Source organism: Canis lupus, chromosome X (assembly GCF_003254725.2).
Source record: "Canis lupus dingo isolate Sandy chromosome X, ASM325472v2, whole genome shotgun sequence".
Classification (NCBI taxonomy): Eukaryota; Metazoa; Chordata; class Mammalia; order Carnivora; family Canidae; genus Canis; species Canis lupus.
In genome coordinates, this window is record NC_064281.1 from 42,996,365 (window position 1) to 43,018,104 (window position 21,740).

General features: G+C 39.5%; 1 protein-coding gene across 6 annotated transcripts in view; it reads left to right on the forward strand.

Annotated features, from left to right (window-relative positions):
* Positions 1–21,740, forward strand: part of CCNB3 (cyclin B3) — an 88,020-nt gene that overhangs the window by 37,409 nt on the left and 28,871 nt on the right. For 5 of the 6 annotated variants that reach the window (XR_007409241.1, XM_049107054.1, XM_049107053.1 and 2 more), the window contains exons 8-10: positions 15,855–15,992; positions 19,620–19,775; positions 20,573–20,722. Coding sequence is in view for 5 of the 6 variants with exons in the window: in XM_049107054.1 (XP_048963011.1) it covers positions 15,855–15,992; positions 19,620–19,775; positions 20,573–20,722 (444 nt within the window). In the remaining variant the exon portion in view is untranslated. Of the gene's footprint in view, positions 1–3,639; positions 3,846–15,854; positions 15,993–19,619; positions 19,776–20,572; positions 20,723–21,740 lie in introns of those variants that run through there. The other variant, XM_049107055.1, reaches the window with a different exon arrangement.

Below are 21,740 nucleotides of genomic sequence, written 5' to 3' on the forward strand. Positions count from 1 at the left end.
GGCACATAGTGGAGTGCCAATAAATATTTGTTGATGAATGGCATTGAATGGCTTGCTATGGAGTTTGTAAGAAAATATAAGGCATAGGCTATGTCCAGAAGAGTCTTAACAATATAATTGGAAAGAAAAGGTAATATAGTTTAATATCCTTTATTGAGTGTCAGAGAGTGGTTCAGAGTCACTTCGAAGTAACAGACTAGGAAAATATGGTAGACATGATATATTTGGATATCAGCAAAACATGAAAATGCTTCTCATCTTATAGAAATAATGAAGAATAATAAATTAGGTAATAGGATTGCCATGGACTTTGTTCTTTTTTTTTCAAAAAAGATTTTATTTATTTATTCATGAGAGACACACAGAGAGAGGCAGAGACATAGGCAGAGGGAGAAGCAGCCTCCCTGTTGGGAGGCTGACGTGGGACTCCATCCCAGGACCCTGGGATCGCGACCTGAGCCAAAAGCAGATGCTCAACCACTGAGCCACCCAGGTGCCCACCATGGACATTGTTCTAATCAACATTTTTATTAGTGATATAGATGAGAACAGAAAACATACCCTCATCAAATATTGCATGGCATGAGACTTGGAATAGGGTTCAAAATAAATGGATATCAGATAAAATACCTCTATTAGCTGGAATGATGAACTGAATCTTTTTTAAAAAAAACTTTATTGTTATTTTTATTGCACATTCACATTTGTTATAGCAAAGTCATAGATAATTACCTGTGATCCTGCAACTCATGATTATTAATATTTGTGCGTGTATATTATCCCTCCTTTTAAAGTGATGAGCATCTACTTTAGGGGTGCACCTTTAGTGCATGGATCATAAAATCACAAATGCCCAGGTCCCATCCCATACTATCAAATCAGAATTGTGGGAGTGTGTCCCAGGCACATACATATATATTTTTTGTTATTTTAAAACATTTCTTATTACTTTATTTTATTCATCATGGTAAGTATGCTCTTTAATCCCCTTCACCTATTTTACCTATCCCCTACCCACTGCCCCTCTGGTAACCATCAGTTTATTTTCTATAGTTAAGAGTCTGTTTCTTGACTTATCTTTCTCTTTTTTTTCTTTACTTCTTTGTTTTGTTTCTTAAATTCCAAATATGAGTAAGATCATCTGATATTTGTCTTTCTCTCATGGACTGACTACGCTTAGCATAATACACTCTAGCTCTATTCATGTTATTACAAATGGCAAGATTTCATTCTTTTTTATGGCTGAATAATACCCCATTATGTATATGTACCACATCTTCTTTATCCGTTCATCTATTGATAGACAGTTGGGCTGGTTCCATAGTTTGGCTATTGTAAATAATGCTGCAATAAATATAGGGGTGCATGTATCCCTTTGAATTAATGTTTTTGTATTTTTTGGGTAAAGGGGCATGTATATTTTATAAGGCTCCATAAGTGATGTTAATGTATACCTTTTGATAGAGAATAACATTTCTAGAAAATATGTATACTGTTTTTATAACTCTAATTTTTATATTTTTGAACAGTAAAGTGGACCTTTGGATATATAGTTCTATGAAATTTTAACATTTAATTTTTAAAAGATTTTATTTATTTGAGAGAAAGAGAGCGAGCACAAGCACTCATGAGCAGGGGAAGGACAGAGGAAGATGCACACTACCTGCTGGGGCTCGATCCCAGGACTTCGGGCCCATGATCTGAGCCAAAGGCAGACACTTAACTGACTGAGCCACCCAGGCACCCCAATATTTGTTTTAAAGTAAGATTCACGAGAAGTTGCAAAAAACAACTTAAGGAAGTCTTGTATACCCTTCACCTACTTTCTCCCAATGGTAACATTTTACGTAACTATATTATAGTGTCATAATTAAGGTCCACAGGCCTTATTTAAATTTAATCAGTTTTACATGTTTTTATTTGTTGTGTGTATTTAGTCTGTATAGTTTTATCAAACATAAAAATCTTATAAGCAAAAAAAAAATCTTATAAGCACTGCCACTACAGTTGAGATACAAAACTATTCCATTACCACAGAGATCCCTTATGTTACCCTTTTATGGCAACAGCCGTCTTCCTCCCCTCACCCTCCTGTCCCTGGGAACTCCTAATTTGTTTTTCATGTCTATAACTTTATAATTTCATAAATGTTATATAAAGGGAATCACACAGTACATAACCTTTTGAGATAACTTACCATTCACTATAATTCCCTTGAGATCCACCTATAGTGCATGAGTTCTAGTTGCTCTGTATCCTTGTCAGCACTTGGTATTAGTATTTATTAATTTTAGCCATCTAATAGGTGAGTAGAAGAATCTCACCATAGTTTTAATTTGCATTTCATCAAGGGCTAATAATGTTGAACATCATACTCACTTGTCATCCAAATATCCTCTTTGGTGAAGTGTTTTAAGTCTTGCCCATTTTTTTAAATGGGGTAGTTTATTTTCTTTGTATCAAGTTACTGAGAGTTCTTTACATATTCTATATATAAATCCTGTGTTGGATATGTTATTTACAAATATATCCTACCAATCTGTAGCCTTTTTATTCTCTTATTTGGGTCTTTTACAGAGCAAAAGTTTTTAATTTTGATAAAGTCTGGTTTTTCAGGATTTTCTGTTATGGATTGTGCTCTTTAAGGATTCTTTCCCAAAACCTAGGTCATGAATATTTTCTCATATTTTATCTACAAGTTTTATAGTTTTAATATTAAATCTGTAATCCATTTTGAGTTCATTTTATAAATAGTATGAATTTTTAAGGTCGAATCCATTTTTTTTATTATTTTTTTTGCGTATGGCTTTCTGGTTATTCTAACACCATTTTTGGGAAAATATACTTTTTTCCCCACCAAATTTCTTTTACAGCTTTGCCAAAAATCTACTGACCTTATTTGTGTGGATCTATTTCTATACTTATTTCTATACTTTATTCTGTTTTACTGATCTCTGTGTCTGTCACTTTGCCAATATCACACTGTCTTTATTCCTGTATTTTATAGTAAGTCTTAAAACTGGGTAGTGTGATCCTTCCAACTCTTTTTTCCCCCAAATTGTTAGTTATTCTAGTTCCTTTGCTTTTCTATATAATTTTAGAATCAATTTGTCTATATATACAAAAAAATCCTGTTGAGATTTTGATTGGAATTGAGTTACATCTTGTGCAGAAAAGAGTTAACAGGCCAAATACTGCTATCCTTAGAAAGTCCTGTTTTGCAAAGTTGGTCCTTGTCTGGGCATCTGAGAAGTTGACTGGTAAACAGTTTGCTGTACTGCTATAAAAACCTCCCTCAATGATAACTGTGCCTAAACTCTTTGTATAAACAGTGTGGTTTATTATGAGCACCTGCTTTCCTTTTGTGAGTCTGAAATTTGGGGACATACTAAGCAGAGGGTGTTTAAATGACCAGCCCACAGTAAAATCTTAGGCATTGAGTCATTAATGAGTTTCCCTGGTAGGCAGAACTTTACTTGTATTGTCACATCTCCTTCCTGGAAGAATTAAACGTATCCTGAGCAACTGACTCTATTGGGGTAGGATTCCTGAAAGCTTGTATCTGGTTTTTGGCAAGCTTTGCCCATGTTCTCATTTACTTGATTTTGCTTTCTATCTTTTGTTATATAATAATCATAGCTGCGATTATGACTATATGCGGAGTCCTGTGACTAGGAATCACTGTACCTGGAGGTGGTCTTGGGGATCATCAACACACATCTGTAGGTGAATTTGGAAGGAATTGACATCTTTTCTGTGTTGAATCTTCCATATCAATGAATGTGACATGTCTTTCATTTATTTCGGTTATCTTTGATTTCTGTCTTTTTACCATATAGATCCTGTACATGTTTCATTACATTTATACCAAAAATTTTTTTCTTGGATCCATTGTAAATGATATTTTTTAAAATTTAGTTTTCCATTTGTATACTACTGGTATAAAATATTGGAATTGGTGTGTTGACCTTGCTAAAAATTACTTATTCATACTTAGGAGTTCTTTTTTTTTTTTTTTTTTTGGATTTTTTAAATTGGAGATCAATTTGCCAACATATAGTATAACATCCAGTGCTCATCCCGTCAAGTGCCCCCCTCAGTGCCCGTCACCCAGTCACCCCATCCCCTCACCCACCCACTTCCCCTTCCACTACCCCTTGTTCCTTTCCGAGAGTTAGGCGTCTCTCAAGTCCTGTCACCCTCACTGAATTTCCCACTCATTTTCCCCTTTCCCCTTTATTCCCTTTCACTATTTTTTATATTTCCCAAATGAATGAGACCATATGTTTGTCCTTCTACGATTGACTTATTTCACTCAGCATAATACCCCCCAGTTCCATCCATGTTGAAGCAAGTAGTGGGTATTTGTCATTTTTAATGGCTGAGTAATATTCCATTGCATACATAAACCATATGTTCTTTATCCATTCCTCTTTCTCTTTTTCAAATTTATTTAATCATGAGGGACACAGAGACAGAGAGAGAGGCAGAGGCACAGGCAGAGGGAGAAGAGGGTCCATGCAGGTAGTCCGACGTGGGATTCGACCCCAGGTCTCCAGGATCACACCCTGGGCTGAAGGCAGCACTAAACCACTGAGCCACCGAAGCCGCACTCCATTCCTCTTTCGATGGACACTGAGTCTTTTTCCACAGTTGGCTACTGTGGATATTGCTCCTATAAACATCGGGGTGCAGGTGTCTCGGTTTTTCACTGCATCTGTATCTTTTGGGTAAATACCCAGAAGTGCAACTGCTGGGTCGAAGGGTAGCTCTATTTTTAACTCTTTGAGGAACCTCCATACAGTTTTCCAGAGTGGCTGTACCAGTTCACATTCCCACCAACAGTGCAAGAGGGTTCCCCTTTCTCCACATCCTCTCCAACATTTGTTGTTTCCTGTCATGTTAATTTTCCACATTCTCACTGGTGTGAGGTGGTATCTCATTGTGGTTTTGATTTGTATTGCCCTGATGGCCAGTGATGCGGAGCATTTTCTCGTGTGCTTGTTGGCCATGTGTAGGTCTTCTTTGGTGAAATTTCTGTTCCTGTCTTTTGCCCATTTCATGATTGGATTGTTTGTTTCTTGGGTGTTGAGTTTCATAAGTTCTTTATAGATCTTGGATACTAGCCCTTTTTTTAATTTATTTTTTATTGGTGTTCAATTTACTAACATACAGAATAACCCCCAGTGCCCGTCACCTATTCACTCCCACCCCCCCGCCCTTCTCGCCTTCCACCACCCCTAGTTCGTTTCCCAGAGTTAGCAGTCTTTACGTTCTGTCTCCCTTTCTGATATTTCCCACACATTTCTTCTCCCTTCCCTTATATTCCCTTTCACTATTATTTATATTCCCCAAATGAATGAGAACATATAATGTTTGTCCTTCACCGACTGGCTTACTTCACTCAGCATAATACCCTCCAGTTCCATCCATGTTGAAGCAAATGGTGGGTATTTGTCATTTCTAATAGCTGTCCCGGATACTAGCCCTTTATCTGATATGTCATTTGCAAATATCTTCTCCCATTCTGTAGGTTGTCTTTTAGTTTTGTTGACTGTATCCTTTGCTGTGCAAAAGCTTCTTATCTTGATGAAGTCCCAATAGTTCATTTTTGCTTTTGTTTCCCTTGCCTTCATAGCTGTATCTAGCAAGAAGTTGCCTGTCACAAGTTCAAAAAGGGTGTTGCCTGTGTTCCTCTCTAGGATTTTGATTGATTCTTGTCTCACATTTAGATCTTTTATCCATTTTGAGTTTATCTTTGTGTATGGTGTAAGAGAATGGTCTAGTAGGGATTTACCCCAAAGATACAGATGCAATGAAAAGCTGAGACACCTGCACCCCAATGTTTATAGCAGCAATGTCCACAATAGCCAAACTGTGAAAGGAGCCTCGGTGTCCATTAAAAGATGAATGGATAAAGAAGTTGTGGTATAAATGTATATGCAGTGGAATATTACTCAGCCGTTAGAAACAACGAATACCCACCATTTGCTTTGACATGGATGGAACTGGAGGCTATTATGCTGAGTAAAGCAAGTCAGTCAGAGAAGGACAATCATTATATGGTTTCACTCATACAGGGAATATAAAAAATAGTGAAAGGGATTATAGGGGAAAGGAGAGAAAATGAGTGGGAAAAATCAGAGAGGGTGATAAAACATGGGAGACTTCTAACTCTGGGAAATGAACAAGGGGTAGTGGAAGGGGAGGTGGGTGGGGGGATGGGGTGACTGGGTGATGGGCACTGAGGGGGCACTTGATGGGATGAGCACTGGGTGTTATATGTTGGCAAATCTAACTCCAATAAAAATACATATAAAAAAAAACAAAAAAAATATGGGTTTTACAAAAGTCAGGATAGTAAATTACCTCTGGGCGTAGGAAATGGGATTATAATCAAGGAAGGTTACATGGAAGTATTTTTATGGTTTTAGCCATGTGTAATTTATTGACTTGAGTGATGGTTATATGCATTTCACCTCATAAATATTCATTGAATTGTACAAGTAAGTTTTATGCAGTTTTCTCCATATATGACATATATCATAATGGAAAAAATATATTTTCAAAATATACATTTTACTCCTTTGCTAAAAATAAATAAATAAAATTTGTTCTTAGAAGTAACCCTATTGTGAACATGCATATGCTTCCATAGTTCATAATTGTAGTTTTTTTTCTGTAATAAGGAATATAAGTATTAGATTAAAGCAATGTACATTGAGAATGTTTGTACATATAGGCACTGTCCTTCTGAAATGCCCATTGTACTTATACTGAATAAAATTGATTATTTCATCATCTTACCAAAAGAGAGTGTTATTTTTTTGCCATCTGATAAATGAAAAATTTTAATATGTTTTCTTTAAGTTGATGTATAGTAGCATTGGCATTTTGAGTAGTCAAGCCCATCAGTTTTTTTCTTTATGGTTTTAAGATTTGTTTCTTGCTTAGAAAAGTCTTATCCAGTCATAATTATATCAGTATTTCTCTGAAATTTTTTCTAGAACATTTATAGTTTCATGTTTATGTTTATTTTTTTAATATTTTATTTGAGAGAGAGAGAGAGAGAGAGAGGGAGAACAAACAAGCATAGGGAGTTGACAGAGGGAGAGGGAGAAGCTGAGCAGGGAACCTGATGCGGGTCTTGATCCCACAACCCCGGGATCATGACCTGAGTCGAAGGCAGATGCTTGCCTGAGCCACCCAGGCACCCCTCATGTTCACATTTAAATCTTTGTCTGGAATTTATTTTGATATTGGCGTCAGCATCTATACACCTTCCCCCAATGATTATCCAGTTATTCTAATACCAATTATTGGCTTTCATTAATAACATCTACTGGTTTGAAATGACATATTTTAATTATTATTATTATTTTAAAGATTTTATTTATTTATTCATGAGAGACACAGAGAGGCAGAGGGAGAAGGAGAAGCAGGCTCCATGGAGGGAGCCCTGTGTGGGACTCTATCCTGGGATCGCAGGATTACGACCCCAGTCGAAGGCAGATGCTCAACTGCTGAGCCACCCAGGCGTCCTGACGTATTTTTTATTATTGAAGTATAGTTGACATACATACATAATGTTATATTAATTTCAGATGTACAGCATAGTGATTCAGTGATTCTGTATATTACTCCATGTTCACGATAAGTGTAGTTACCATCTGTTATCATACAGCATTATTACAATATTATTGACTCTATATTCTCTATGCTGTACTTCTCATCTCTGTGACTTGTTTTATAACTGGAATTTTGTCCCTCTTAATCTTTAATCACATATACTTTGTTTATGGTATTTCCAATTATATTCTTTAGTACGTTTGTGCTACTGTTAGTAGTATGCTGTTTTTATGATTATGGCTTTGTAACACATTTATTGCCTCTTATTTTACAAAATACTCATGGTTGCTCTAACACATTAATTCTTCCAGATGAGCTGTAGAATAGTTTTGTTAACTTTTCAATAATAGCATGTTGGGATTAATTCAGGGAGAATTCACAGATTTCACAATATCAAACTTTCCACACCAATTATATTGTATCTGTTCAGTTACAAGGTCTTCTTTTACAATTTTAAATTTTAAAATATTCTCTTCATATTGGTCTTACTGAATTGAAAGGTTTTTCTTGGGTATTGAGGAATTTTTTAATGTTATTTTTAAAAATTTTTTTATTTATTTATGATAGTCACAGAGAGAGAGAGAGAGAGAGGCAGAGACACAGGGAGGCAGAGACACAGGCAGAGGGAGAAGCAGGCTCGATGCACCGGGAGCCCGACGTGGGATTCGATCCCGGGTTTCCAGGATCGCGCCCTGGGCCAAAAGCAGGCACCAAACCGCTGCGCCACCCAGGGATCCCTTTTTTTTAATGTTATGAATGTTAATCATTTTTTCTTTAAGTTTAAAATTCATATATTGAGAAAGCAGTATTTTTTCTGTACTTATTTGTATTCATCTGCTTTGCTGAACTTAGTTTATTTAGTTTATTCTTGGACTTGATGTGCTTATACTTTATTTAGAATTTTTACTTCTGTATTCACAAATAAGATTCCTTTGTAAGTTTTGGTCACAGGTGCTGTCTTTATTAAGTTGTAGTACCAGGACTATTCTAGCTGGACATAACTAGATAAATTTTCCCATAGTACTAAGTTTAACACAGGAATTATTTTCCCTGTTGAACTGGCCCATGAACTTATTGATGCATGCTACCATTTATGTGTGTCATTTTTTGATAAGTCTAGTGATGATTATTGGCCTACTAAGGATTTATTGCTATTCTTGAGTCATTTTTGTGATTTATATCTTTTTTAAAATCCATCCATCTTATAGGTTTTTCACAGTTATTATCATAGACTGTATATGTATTCCTTTATAATCCTTTGTAATTATTTTTTCATTTAAAATGTGTGTGATGTGTTAGCTTGCTTTTGTGTATTTACATACATGTGCATGATGTCCCTTGCAAAAACTTCATTCAGTTTTCTGGTCAAAGAACCAGCTCATGGATATATGTATAACTTTTCCTTTTTAAAAAATTTATTGACATCTTTCATATTTGTTACTTCACTTAGTTTATTAAGGCTTGTTTTGTTGTTTTCCCTGGCTTCTTAAAATGCATGCTTAGTCTATTTTCATTATTTTGACTCCATAATAAAAACTTTAAAGGTATACATTTTCTTCTAAGTAACAGTTCTGAATACCTCCCATTAATTTGGTAAGCTAGTGTTATAGCTATCTTGTTTTTTTCCTCAATAATCTGTGATTGCAATTTTTAATTCCTCATTGACCTAGGTTTTGTTTTTCAAGAATAGTGTTTACTATTTTTTTCAAAGGTTTATCCTTTTATTGCTGATATCTAGGTTTACTGTACTGTGTGTTTAGAATCTGAGCTGAATGATGATTTCTGTTTTTCTTAAGTTAATGAGATTTTCTTCATGGCTTCAGATATAATGGGTTTTTATAAATGATTAACCGATGTTTATAGAAAATAGGTATTCTCTATAGAATACAAAGATCATTATATCAATTAATTTTGACCTAATAATTATATAATTTATATGCTAATTTATTTTTCTACTTAACTTATCAAAGTCTGGGATCAGTGTGGTAACCATCTACAATCATTGTTTAGTTAAGTTCTCCTGGCATTTCTTCCTCTCCTCCATTTCACCTTAAATTCTCTACCCTATACAAATTTTTAACTACAAAATTAATACAGATTTATAATGTTTATATATATTCATATATATTTGTGTATATGTATATGAATAAAATCAACCCTTCTTATTCCTCAGAGGTAGTAACTATAAATAATTTAGTGTGTATCCTTCCAGATCCTTTTGTGTATTATCACTTTTAAGTTTTTGACTATCCTTTCTTTAAAAATCTTGAATTTTATGAATAATATATGGATGTACACACATATATGCATATATACACATAAAATACAGCTTTTAAAAGAGTGTGGGTTTTATGATATTTTTGTTATATGAATAGGGTCATGCTGTACACATTGCTCTGTACCTTGCGCTCTCAAGAATGTCTTAGTGACCTTTCAATATAATCATAGGGCAGCCCTGGTGGTGCAGCGGTTTAGCGCCGCCTGCAGCTCAGGGCGTGATCCTGGAGACCCTGGATCGAGTCCCACGTTGGGCTCCCTGCATGGAGCCTGCTCCTCCCTCTGCCTGTGTCTCTGCCTCTCTCTCTCTAGCTGTGTCTCTATGAATAAATAAAATCTTAAAAAAAAAAGTCAATATAATCATAGATCTACTTTATTCTTTTAAAGTATTGCATCATATTCTTTTATATGGATATAGTTCTTTATTTAGTTAATCAACCCCTCTAGTGTACCTGATCTATTAATTAATTGCCTCTCAAGTAAAATGAGACAATTTGCACACTTTTAGTTTATTTCTGCTTCTATCTTTATAGAATAAAAATAATGGATCTAAAAGTGATCCATATTATTATTTAATACATTACCTTCCTACAAATAATCATTTTTGACATTTCTAGATGTAGATATATTTTCCTTAATTTTGTCCAGTGTATTGTGAATCCTTTCAAGTCTGAAGATTCAATCTTTCTTTAGCTCAGAGAAAATTTTTTAAAGATTTTATTTATTTATTCATGAGAGACACAGAGAGCAAAGCAGAGACATAGGCAGAGGGGCAGAGGGAGGAGGCTCCCCGTGGAGAGCCTGACGTGGGACTTGGTCCCAGGACCCCAGGATCATGGCCTGAGCTAAAAGCAGACGCTTAACCACTGAGCCACCCAGGTGCCCCTGAATTTTTTTTTGAAAGATAACTTTTTATTACTTTTATGTACAGAAAATTCAGCAGCATACACTTAGCCCAGTTTGGTAGCCAGTTCTTTAGCCTTTGTCTTTTCCAACTTGGCAGTGTGATCCACTGACTTTGGACCTAGGACATTGCCTGTCCAGTGACAGTGGATCTTAACATGCCTGTCATTGGAATTGGTCCCAAGAGCTTCCACCAGCTTAGCCAGAGCTGCTTTGTATTCTGAGCTAACCTGTGTGAAGGCAGCAGTGCTGCAGGTCTTCCCGTGGACCAGACACCTCAGCCTGGCCTTCCCCTTGATAATGCAGTAGGGAACCTCCATCTTAAGACGCAGGGCAGGCAGGAAGACAACCAGCTCAATGGGATCCACATCATGTGCAATCACTACCAGCTGAGCCTTCCTGTTTTCCATCAAGGTGGTGAACGTATTAATCCCAGCTTGGGGATCCCTGGGTGGCACAGCGGTTTGGTGCCTGCCTTTGGCCCAGGGCACGATCCTGGAGACCCGGGATCGAATCCCGCGTCGGGCTCCCAGTGCATGGAGCCTGCTTCTCCCTCTGCCTGTGTCTCTGCCTCTCTCTCTCTCACTGTGTGCCTATCATAAATAAAAAAAAAATAATAATAATAATCCCAGCTTGAAGAACAGGCAGCTTCTTAGTGGGGACATCCTCTTTGCCAGCAGCTTTCTTCTCAGCCTGGGCCAACAATCTGTTGCTTCTCTTGCTTTGTTTTTCATCTGTATTTGTGAGCCAGTGTAAGCAGTTGAGTAGCCGTTTGGTGGTCCAAGGCCTGGATGAACTGGCAGGAGGCACTTTTAGAAGTTTATAATGAATAGCTCTTTGCTGCTGTAGCTGGAGGTAGTGGGGTCATTTGACAAAGCAAGTGAGGACCCTTTTGGGCTGGGTGTCCTGTCTGATGTCAGAATTCTTGGACCTTTTCTAATATGGAGGATTGACTACCTTCTTGGCTTCCTGCTTCTTCACAACAGCAGGGGCTGGGGCTACCTTCTTCTGCTTAACCTTCTTTCCTTTCAGCTTCTTGGATGACTAGAGGAGAGACTGGCTCAGAGAAATTTTTACCTATTATTTATTATTTCTCTTCGCCTCTTATCTCATTCTAAGTGTGTATGTGTGTGCGTGCACATGTGCATCTCCAGAATCTATTCTTTTGTCTCAGGTTTTCATTCATTATCTTCAACTCTCTCATACCTCTCAGTTCTGGGAGAATTTCTTAAAGCAGCCTTTGGAATCATTGATTTGATTTGTCATAACTTAATGTACTATTCACTTACTCTGTTACATTTTTAATTAAGTAATTGCTTTTCCATCAGAAACCAGTCTTTCTGGATCCTGGTGTGTTCTCTTCATAGATTCAGTGTCCTCTCAGATATTGTTGAGAGTATACTTTTTACAAGTTTATTTCAGTTCTTTGAAGTGAAAAGGTTTCATAAGTAAATACTTGCTCTGGTTTCTCAGAACGTTTCTCCTTGAAAAATTACTTGTTCTTTTTCATATAAATGGGTGATTTTCTCCATTTATTCATCTTTGCAGAAGATGGTCTATTGAGTTTTGGAATTTGAGATAAGTTTTGTCAAGTTTGTCTCCTCCTTTTTTTATATGTATATTTTTTATTGGAGTTTGATTTGCCAACATATAGTATAACACCCAGTGCTCATCCCATCAAGTGCTCCTTTCAGTGCCCGTCACCCAGTCACCCCATTCCCTCTACCCACCTTCCCTTCCACTACCCCTTGTTCATTTCCCAGAGTTAGAAGTCTCTCAGGTTTTGTCACCCTCTCTGATTTTTCCCACTCATTTTCTCTCCTTTCCTCTATAATCCCTTTCACTATCTTTTATATTCCCCATATGAGTGAAACCATATAATGATTGTCCTCTGACTGACTTACTTCACTCAGCATAATAGCCTCCAGTTCCATTCACATCGAAGCAAATGGTGGGTATTTGTCATTTCTAGTGTCTGCTAAGAGTAATATTTATATTTTCCATCATTATTTATTTATTACTTCCCTTTTGTTTCTTCTTACCCATCCCCAGATAAGGAGCATTAGAAAGAGCATTTATGAAGCATTAGAAGGATGTGCTAGCCAAAGGCAGCTGTGAGGGAGAGACCCTTGCTTACAGGGCTGAAAGGTTTCTTGTCTTTGTTGTAGCTGCTTGAATTATCCAGATCACTGCTGCTTTTCTCTAACTGGCACCAAGTTAGGCTCCTCATTTGGAGCCTGAGGCTGAGGGGACAGAAAACCATATCATGTGAAGAATAGTTAGAGGAAGTCTAGTTATTTGGTCTAGAATGGAAATTTATGGGAATCATGGTAACTGTCTTCAGAAGCTAACGGGCTGTCACAAGAACAATTAGACTTGCTCTATGTAGTTCTGAGTGGTAGAATTGTTAGTAGAATACTGTCTTCTATTCAAGGAAGGAGGATTGCTATAACTGACACTGCTGCTGATTGGAATATTTATTGCCTCCAGATTTCAACTGTTCATTCAGATACTATCTACACTTTAGATGTTACCATTTCATAAAATGCGTTAGTTACATGGGTGGCCAAGTGCCTAAGAGAGATACTGGAAAGAGGCTATACAAGCATTGGCTTTGTCATTTATTCACAGAGGTTATCATCCTTGGAGAACTGCTACTTTCCATTCTTATTGTCTTTTTTGGGTAATTATTTGACCTCAATTTCTTGATACTTAAGATGGTAATCATTACCCTTCATCTGCATGAACTCTCTCCATCTCTTTCTTAGGACATTCCTTTGGAAGATGTGATAGGCAGAATAATATGTTCACGTCCTAATTCCTAGAACTTAGAATGTTACTTTACATGGCAAAGGGAAATTAAGATAGAATATGGAAATAAGATTGTAAACAGCTGGGATCCCTGGGTGGCGCAGCGGTTTGGCACCTGCCTTTGGCCCCGGGGCGCGATCCTGGAGATCCGGGATCGAGTCCTGCATCGGGCTCCCGGTGCATGGAGCCTGCTTCTCCCTCTGCCTGTGTCTCTGCCTCTCTCTCTCTCACTGTGTGCCTATCATGAATAAATAAAAAAATTAAAAAAAAAAGATTGTAAACAGCTAAATTTAAGATAGGGTGATTATGGAGATCCCTTGGTGGCTCAGTGGTTTAGCACCTGCCTTTGGCCCAGGGTGTGATCCTGGGGTCCCTAGATCGGGTCTCACATCGGGCTCCCTGCATGGGGCCTCCCTCTGCCTGTGTCTCTGCTTTTCTGTGTGTGTGTGTCTCATGAATAAATAAATAAGATCTTAAAAAAAAAAGATAGGGTGATTATCCTGGATTATCCAAGTGGACCAAATATAATTACAAAGGTTCTTAAATGTGGAAGAGGGAGGCAGAGAGTAATTTCAGTGTGAGAAAGACTCAACTGGCCATTGCTGGCCTTGGGGGATGGAAGGGACCACAAACCAAGGAATGTGGGCAGATTGTGGAAGTTAGAAGGATTTTTCTACTGGAACCTCTAGAAAGAAACACAGCCCTGTGAACACCTCAATTTTTGTTTTTTTAGTCCAGTGAGTCTCATTTTGGACTTTTGACCTTGAGATCTGTGAGATAATGAATATGTATTGTTTTAAGCCACTCTGTATGTGGTAATTTATTACATTGCAATAGGAAACTGATAAGGATGATACTGATAAGGATTTCTGAGAAAATTCAAAGCCATATCTCAGGAACACTAAGAACAGCTTCTTAGTGTTTCTGTTATTCAGAAATTCAATGCATCTGTTGCTGACCTCATGTCTTCAGCCATCTTCTGATAATCATTCACCTATGCAAATATACATCCATTCCTCTGATGCTTCTTACTGACCTACTTTTTGAACATCTAGGCTTCGGTCAATAAGCATAGCCTATATAAAAGGAGGCCCAATGAAGTAAGCAAATTTTACCCGGAAGGTGATTTCAACTCAGTATAAGGAAGAATTTTCCATTAAAACCATTCAAAGACAGATTCAGCTGTATTTGGAGGTTCTATAGCAGGAACTGAACAGTATTTGGGGGAGACATTAAAGAGAAGATTCCTGCATTGGTTGAAGTGTTGGGTTAGTGTAATTTTGTTGCTCTTGAATCTAAGAACCTAAGGGATTGAGAGGAAGATGCATTACTGAGGTTTGGGTAGGACCCTTGTGTGTAATGCAGATTGTGTCTACACAAGGTTTCTAGGCAAGACAAAAGTGGATGATGGAATCTAGCTCATACCATTTGTCAAGCTGTACATTCTGGCCGTGGAGCTGCTCTGCCTTGAGGCAGGGCACCTTTTGCTAATTCATATAAAGGTATAGTTTACTTAATAAAATTTGTGCCTGCAGGGCTGCATTCACCCAAAGAAGTCACTTTTTTCCCTAATATGCACAATAGTGCCATATAGGCCAGAACTAACACTGGGTCTAGAATTACAGGAGGTGGTTTCTTGGAGTTGGCAAAGCCAAGGTAAGGATAGAGAAGAGAAAAAAGGGAAGGAGGATTATACTACTAATGCTTTAATCTCATTCTGGCTTCTCCCTCAGCTCACTTCCAAATGGTGCTATTGGTCCTTTCTCCCAATCCGTATCTTCTAATAGCATATCTATTTGGGAAGAGACACTAGTAAACGAATAATAAACAGGTCTCTGTTTTTTAGAGGTAAATGACATAATCTCTTTGGGGGAGTTCACTGTATAATGTAGTAGCAAATGGGGAGAGCAAGAACCTAAGTATTGTAGCTCAAGGGAAGAGGGTGTGTTCACCCAAGGTGCTCAAAGAGAAGGCAGAGCATCTCTCTCTGATTTATAAGACTGGTCATCTACCTAAATGTGTAGGGATGGATAATGCCAGCGTCCTCAAAGGCACAGGAGATCTAGCCAGGCATCTAGCTGAAGCAGTTCCCACATTCAGAGCTGAGTCTCAGCTGGCCAGGTCTGGTAGTTCTACTGTCCTCAATGCCACAGACCAGGTAGTTCTATCTATTGGATGTGACATTGGGGGCGGGGGGGACGGTATGGCAGATTCCTGTTTGTGTATTCCTCCAGATGACCTTTGAGATGAGTCACGAGACCCTGTACTTGGCAGTAAAACTGGTGGATCACTACCTTATGGAGGTAATATGCAAGAGGGATAAGCTACAACTCCTTGGTTCCACTGCGTTTCTGATTGCAGCAAAATTTGAGGTGAGTCTGAGTTCACAGAGCCTGGAGAAAATTAATCCGGTTTCTATCCAAGTCCAATATATATGTATGTATATATGTGTGTATATATGTACATATATGTGTGTATGTATCCCATACATGTATCTACACACATGCATTTACATTTGCATATATATGCACCTGTGTGTGTGTATAATTACATATATATACCCACAAATAATATTTCCTACCTTTTTTTGTGTCTTTCTTAGCAGAGGCACTGGTTTTGGGTGGCAGTGGTGGTATATTTGTTTCCTGATGACTGCAGGGTTCTTTCATTCTTCTTTGAAGATGTGTGTAGGTGGGCATGCACCTAGTTAAATACATTGTTCTTTGTAAATCTTCCTCCTGATCCACAATTCTCTGCCCACCCTGCATTTCTTTTTCTTTCAACCAACTTCATTTCCACCTAGTGGGATCTTGAACTGCATATATAAGAAAGCAGTTCCAAACCTGGGTGCTGGCAACATTTAAGAGAACACGGCCTCCTACAGATGGTAGTGAGTTCAGATGAAATAGTTATATTTAAAGTATCATATAAAAGAAAGTGGCTGTCTTTCTTTCTTCCTTCTTCTTTCTTTCTTTCTTTCTTTCTTTCTTTCTTTCTTTCTTTCTTTCTTTCTTTCTTTCTTTTCATTCTTTTCATTCTTTCATTCTTTTACTCTTTCTAACATTTATCCATTCACCTTAGAGAGAGGAAGAGAGTGGAAGGAGGGGCAGAGGGAGAGCTAGAATCCCGAAGCAGACTCCCCATTGAACAGGGCTTGATCCCAGGATCCCCAGATCATGACCTGAACTAAAATCAGGAGTTGGCCGCCTAACCGACTGAGCCACCAAGGTACCCTGCTGGCCTTTCTTTCATAACCGTAATCCATCTAATTTCTCTTATTTTTCCCCTCTTCCTCAGATGCTAAATGATCTTGCTCAGCTGTGATTTTTCCATAGATAGGCTACTGGTATGAAACCTTAGGGTTTAGAAGCAGAGAGGTAGCAACTTTTACTGAATTCAGAGAGCTTTAGAACTGTGGGGGTTTTTTGTGCTCCCTCACTTGCCCCCCCCCCATTTTATCCTTAAATTCTTGCCTCCCTCCCTTCTTCACTCCCTCACTCACTACCTAGGTCCTTACCTCCCTCCCTCATTCCAGTCCCCCCTCATTTGCTTCTTACTTGTCTCCCTCTCTCCCTCCCTTTCTTGTAGCTCTTGCTTCACTTCCACCCTTGCTCCCTAACTCCATTCTTTTTTCTAGCCTTCTCTCAGCCCCTCTGTCATCCCTCCCTTCATTCTTCCATCCTTGCCTTGTGCACTCATTCACTACAAACTCTGTTTCCTCCTTGTTGTATCTCCCCCCCGCCACTGGTTTTCCCCTCCCCTCCTCCCATCCTTACTCTATCCACTCCTCCTCCTGTGTCTCTGTTCCTGCCACCTCCTTCTACCACCCTCCCTCACTCTATCCCATTCCATCCTCTTCCTCCTACCTCCCCCTCCCTCCTTTACTTCTTTCTTCCCCTTCTCCCTGCCTTTGCTCTCTTCCCTCTGTCCCATCTCTCCTCACTCCCCACCTCAGTCCTTTCATGCTGCACTCCCTTCCCCTCTTTTACTTCCCCCTTCCATCCTCTCCATCCTCCCTTTTCTGTTCATCCTTTCTCTCCCTTCTGCACATGCTCCTTCCCTCTCTACCTCCCACACTTGCTTCCTAGTACCCTGGCACCATGACTCCCTCTAATTCTAGCTGCCTCCCACCTTCCTTCTCTCCTCTCCTTCTTCTCTTGTTTCTTCTCTCCTCCCTCCTTCCCTTGCTTCTTTCCTCACTGTTTCCCTATGGGATTCACTTCCTTCCCTACTAACTTGCTCCCTGGCTCCCCCTCACTGTCTGCTCCCTCCAAGCTCCCCCTCTTGATAGCTACCTCTCCAGTGTTCACTTCCTCCCACCTGTTATCACTTGCTCCCTTCTATCCTCTTTCCATCTCTCTTTTTCCCTGTCTTCCCTGACTTACTTCCCTCCCTCTGTCCCTTCTTCCCTCACTAGCCTCCTCCCTCCCTTTCTCCCTTACTCTTCTCTCACTCTCTCCCTTGCTCCCCTCCTTTGCTGCTTCCCCTCTGGCTCATTTCCTTGCCTGATCACTCACTCCCTGGTTCATTCCTTTCTCTCCTTCCCTCACTCCTTCCTTTTTTCTCTCCTATTTCCTCCTCCTACCTAGGGCCATCCTTGTGGCTTATCACAAGGTACTAAGTACTAAGGTACTAAATACTCCATGCCTCAGCTTCATGGGGGTTAAAAAGAAGTTGAGGGTCCTTGGCCAACAGCAGAAGGAGGAGCAGAGTGCAAAGAGGTACTTCTTAGCAAATCTGGGAACCAGAAGTACCCCTGTTCTGGTTATCAGAGTGAAGGGCCCCCACTGTTTTTTGGAGAAGGGGTCTTCCCTTCACAGGATTGACAAGTACAGAAACACTTCTGCAAAGGGAAGTATGAAAATGTTATGAGAAGAGAAGAGAGGAAGGAACCACTGGTGAGTCAGGCAAAGAAAGGGAGAGTTTTCTTGCCCTAGTGTTTTTGATATGTTGCTGTGTGAACTGGAGCAATTGGCTCCCTCTTTCTGTGCCTCAGTCTTCTTGTCTGCAAAACTAGAGAGTTGGTCTAGTCTGAGATCACAAAATAGACAGAGAAAGGCATGGGAAGAATGTTGGGGTGGACAGTTAGATGGAGCTGGATAAGAGATTCAGCGGTCTTCCTGCTTACTAGTCTTCTTCCCCAAACCAAGATTCAAACCTGCAGAAGGCAGGGCATATCAAAGTGCTTCCCAGATGGGGGTTGTTCTGACCCTTGGCCTGGTCTGGATCTTCCCAATGTAGCCCGCAAGCGTATCCTCCCACCTTCTTCAGTCCTCAGTCTCTGCTTAGGCTTTTAGTGCCTGTCTGCCTGTCTCTCACTGCCTGCTACCTCAGTAATGCCCCTTCCCAAACATCCCTATTCATTTTTTAGACTGGGAAACAGAGTGCAGGCTTATTTTCCATCTCTAGCTCTGCTTTCTGTGGCCGTCTTTCCTCCGTTCCCCCAGAGTAAGTCTTAGATTTCCTGTTTCAGAATTTCACTCATTAAAAGACTGATCATTGGGATCCCTGGGTGGCTCAGTGGTTTAGAGCCTGCCTTTGGCCCAGGGCGTGATCCTGGAATCCTGGGATCGAGTCCCACGTTGGGCTCCCTGCATGGAGCCTGCTTCTCCCTCTGCCTGTGTCTCTGTCTCTGTGTGTGTGTGTGTCTCTTGTGAATAAATAACTAAAATCTTAAAAAAAAAAAAAGACTGATCATTGCTACCGGTTCCTATGCCATATTATGCCACTTCTAACAGTGTGAAAATCTACCCCCAAAAGCCCTATTCTGTCTCCAGTGGTGCAAATGTGGGGAAGATCTCTCCTATGTCTCTGATTTTGTTTTTCAGATGGGCCACTCAAATTAACCAGAATTTTGCTCTCAGAGCTACCCTGAAGGTTTATGCTGGGAAATGTTATTGCCTCCTATCTTTTGCTTCTCTCCCCCACTGCCTTTTATCTCAAGGCAGAGTGGAGTGGCCTTTTGCCTGATTATGACTATCTCTCCTCTCCACCCCTAGGAGCCCTGCCCACCTTGTGTGGATGACTTCCTATATATCTGTGATGATATTTATCAGCGACATGAGATGCTCAGCATGGAAATCAGCATCCTGCAAACTCTTAAATTTGATATCAACATTCCCATCGCCTATCATTTCTTGCGCAGATATGCTAGGGTAAGAGGGAGGAGGTACATCCTTATTCTCCCACTACTGGGTTAGTCCCCTCCATACCCAGAGTGGCTGTGTGAGTGGTAGGAAAGGAGTAAGGGGCAACGTGGGGGCAGGGGAATTTCTTCTTCAATCCAGCTTCCTAGATTGATAATCTTTATGAAGTGTGTGTGAGGGGGAACAAAATAGAAGATTTTCCTGGTGTGTCTTTAAGTTCTGAGGTGAAGGCAGCATGGGGGGGGGGTGCGGAGAAGATTCTTTGGTAGGAAGGGACATGTGGGAAGTTTGGGGGAGATGCTGGTAAGGTTCTCTTCCTTCATCTGAGTATTGGTTACAGGGGAGGTCACTTTATAATTATGTATTCTACAAGTACATGGGTGTACTTTTCTCTACGTATGTGTTATAGGTTATCATTTTTAAAAAAAGATTCAAACAAGAAAAGGAAAATTCCTTTGAAGCATGTGATATTTCTAGGGTGGAGCCACATGCAAAGTTACAGTTGGGCTTTGGCTCTTCAAAGGATCACTTGCAAAGAAAGAGGAGGTGGGGGAGGGTACCGCAAGGACAATGGATAATTTGGTTAAAAACTCTAAAGGTAGGAAATCCTATTGGCCAATTTCAGAATCCCCGGCCTAAAGGTTCTGTGCTTCGGGGGGTGGGGTCCTTAATGTGAATCATGGTAGCTGGAGAGGTAAATTTAGGCCTGAGGTGTGGGATAACTGGAGAGTGTGAGTACAGGGGATCTTCTGCTTGGTGCTGCTTTTCTGAATTGATTGCTGAGCCAGTCTTCTTGCTACCTTTAGTGTCTGCATGCCAGCATGAAGACACTGACTTTGTCCCGCTTCATCTGTGAGATGACTCTGCAAGAATACGACTATGTCCAGGAGAGGGCTTCCAAGCTAGCTGCTGGCTCCTTCCTCCTGGCCCTCTACATGATGAAGCTCAGATACTGGGTAAACACTTTTTGGGGGCATGGGGTAGAGATTTAAAAGCACAGAGTCAGCAACCTAAGTGTGGATTGATAGATGAATGAATAAAGATGTGGTATACACACACACACACACACACACACACAGAGGAATATTACTTAGCTATAAAAAAGAATAAAATCTTACCATTTGTGACAACATGGATGGACCTAGAAGGTATTATACTATGTGAAATATGTTAGAGAAAGGCAAATACTGTTTTATGTCACTTATATGTGGGATCTAAAACAAAAAAACAGATACAGATTCATAAATATGGAGAACAAACTGGTGAGAAGAGGAGGTAGAGGAATGGGTGAAATAGTTGAAGAGCATTAAAAGGTATAAATTTCTGGTTACAAAGTAAGTATGTCTTGGGGACACAAAGTACAGCATAGGTAGTATAGTCAGTAACATTATAATGTTGTATGGTGACAGATGTTGACTACACTTATGGCGAGCACATTTTGTAATGTATATAAATGCTGAATCACTATGTTATACACCTGAAACTAATGTAGTATTGTATGTTACCAGTACTTCAGTTAAAAGCAAGAAAACACAGGGTAAATTCAGGAGAAAGGTGTAAAGTTAGGGTCATGGGAAGCTTGGTGATAAAATTGGCATGTACCCATAGTTATAAATTCTTTGACATCTCAACGTGTTAGGAGCCTGGCTGCCTGAAGGGTTTTTACAGCAATGGTTTTTAATAATTTTATTTTTCTTAGTCACAGTAAAGCTTTGTTCCTAAAAAAGCTTACTTGAAAGTCCAGTATCAGAAAACAGATGACTATGGAATAATTCTGGTTGCAGTAGGCAGTGGGATGGGCTGCCTTCTTACCTGACCCCATTTTGCCCCTGCCCCTTGCAGTCCTCCCAGCAAAGTTGCCCCCCCCCCACTCCCCCCAAGAGAGCTCATTGGAACAGAATTTGAGAAACACAGTACCGGAGAACAAAGTTGTGAAAGCAAATGTCCATGTGTATAATGGGCAACTCAGAGGTA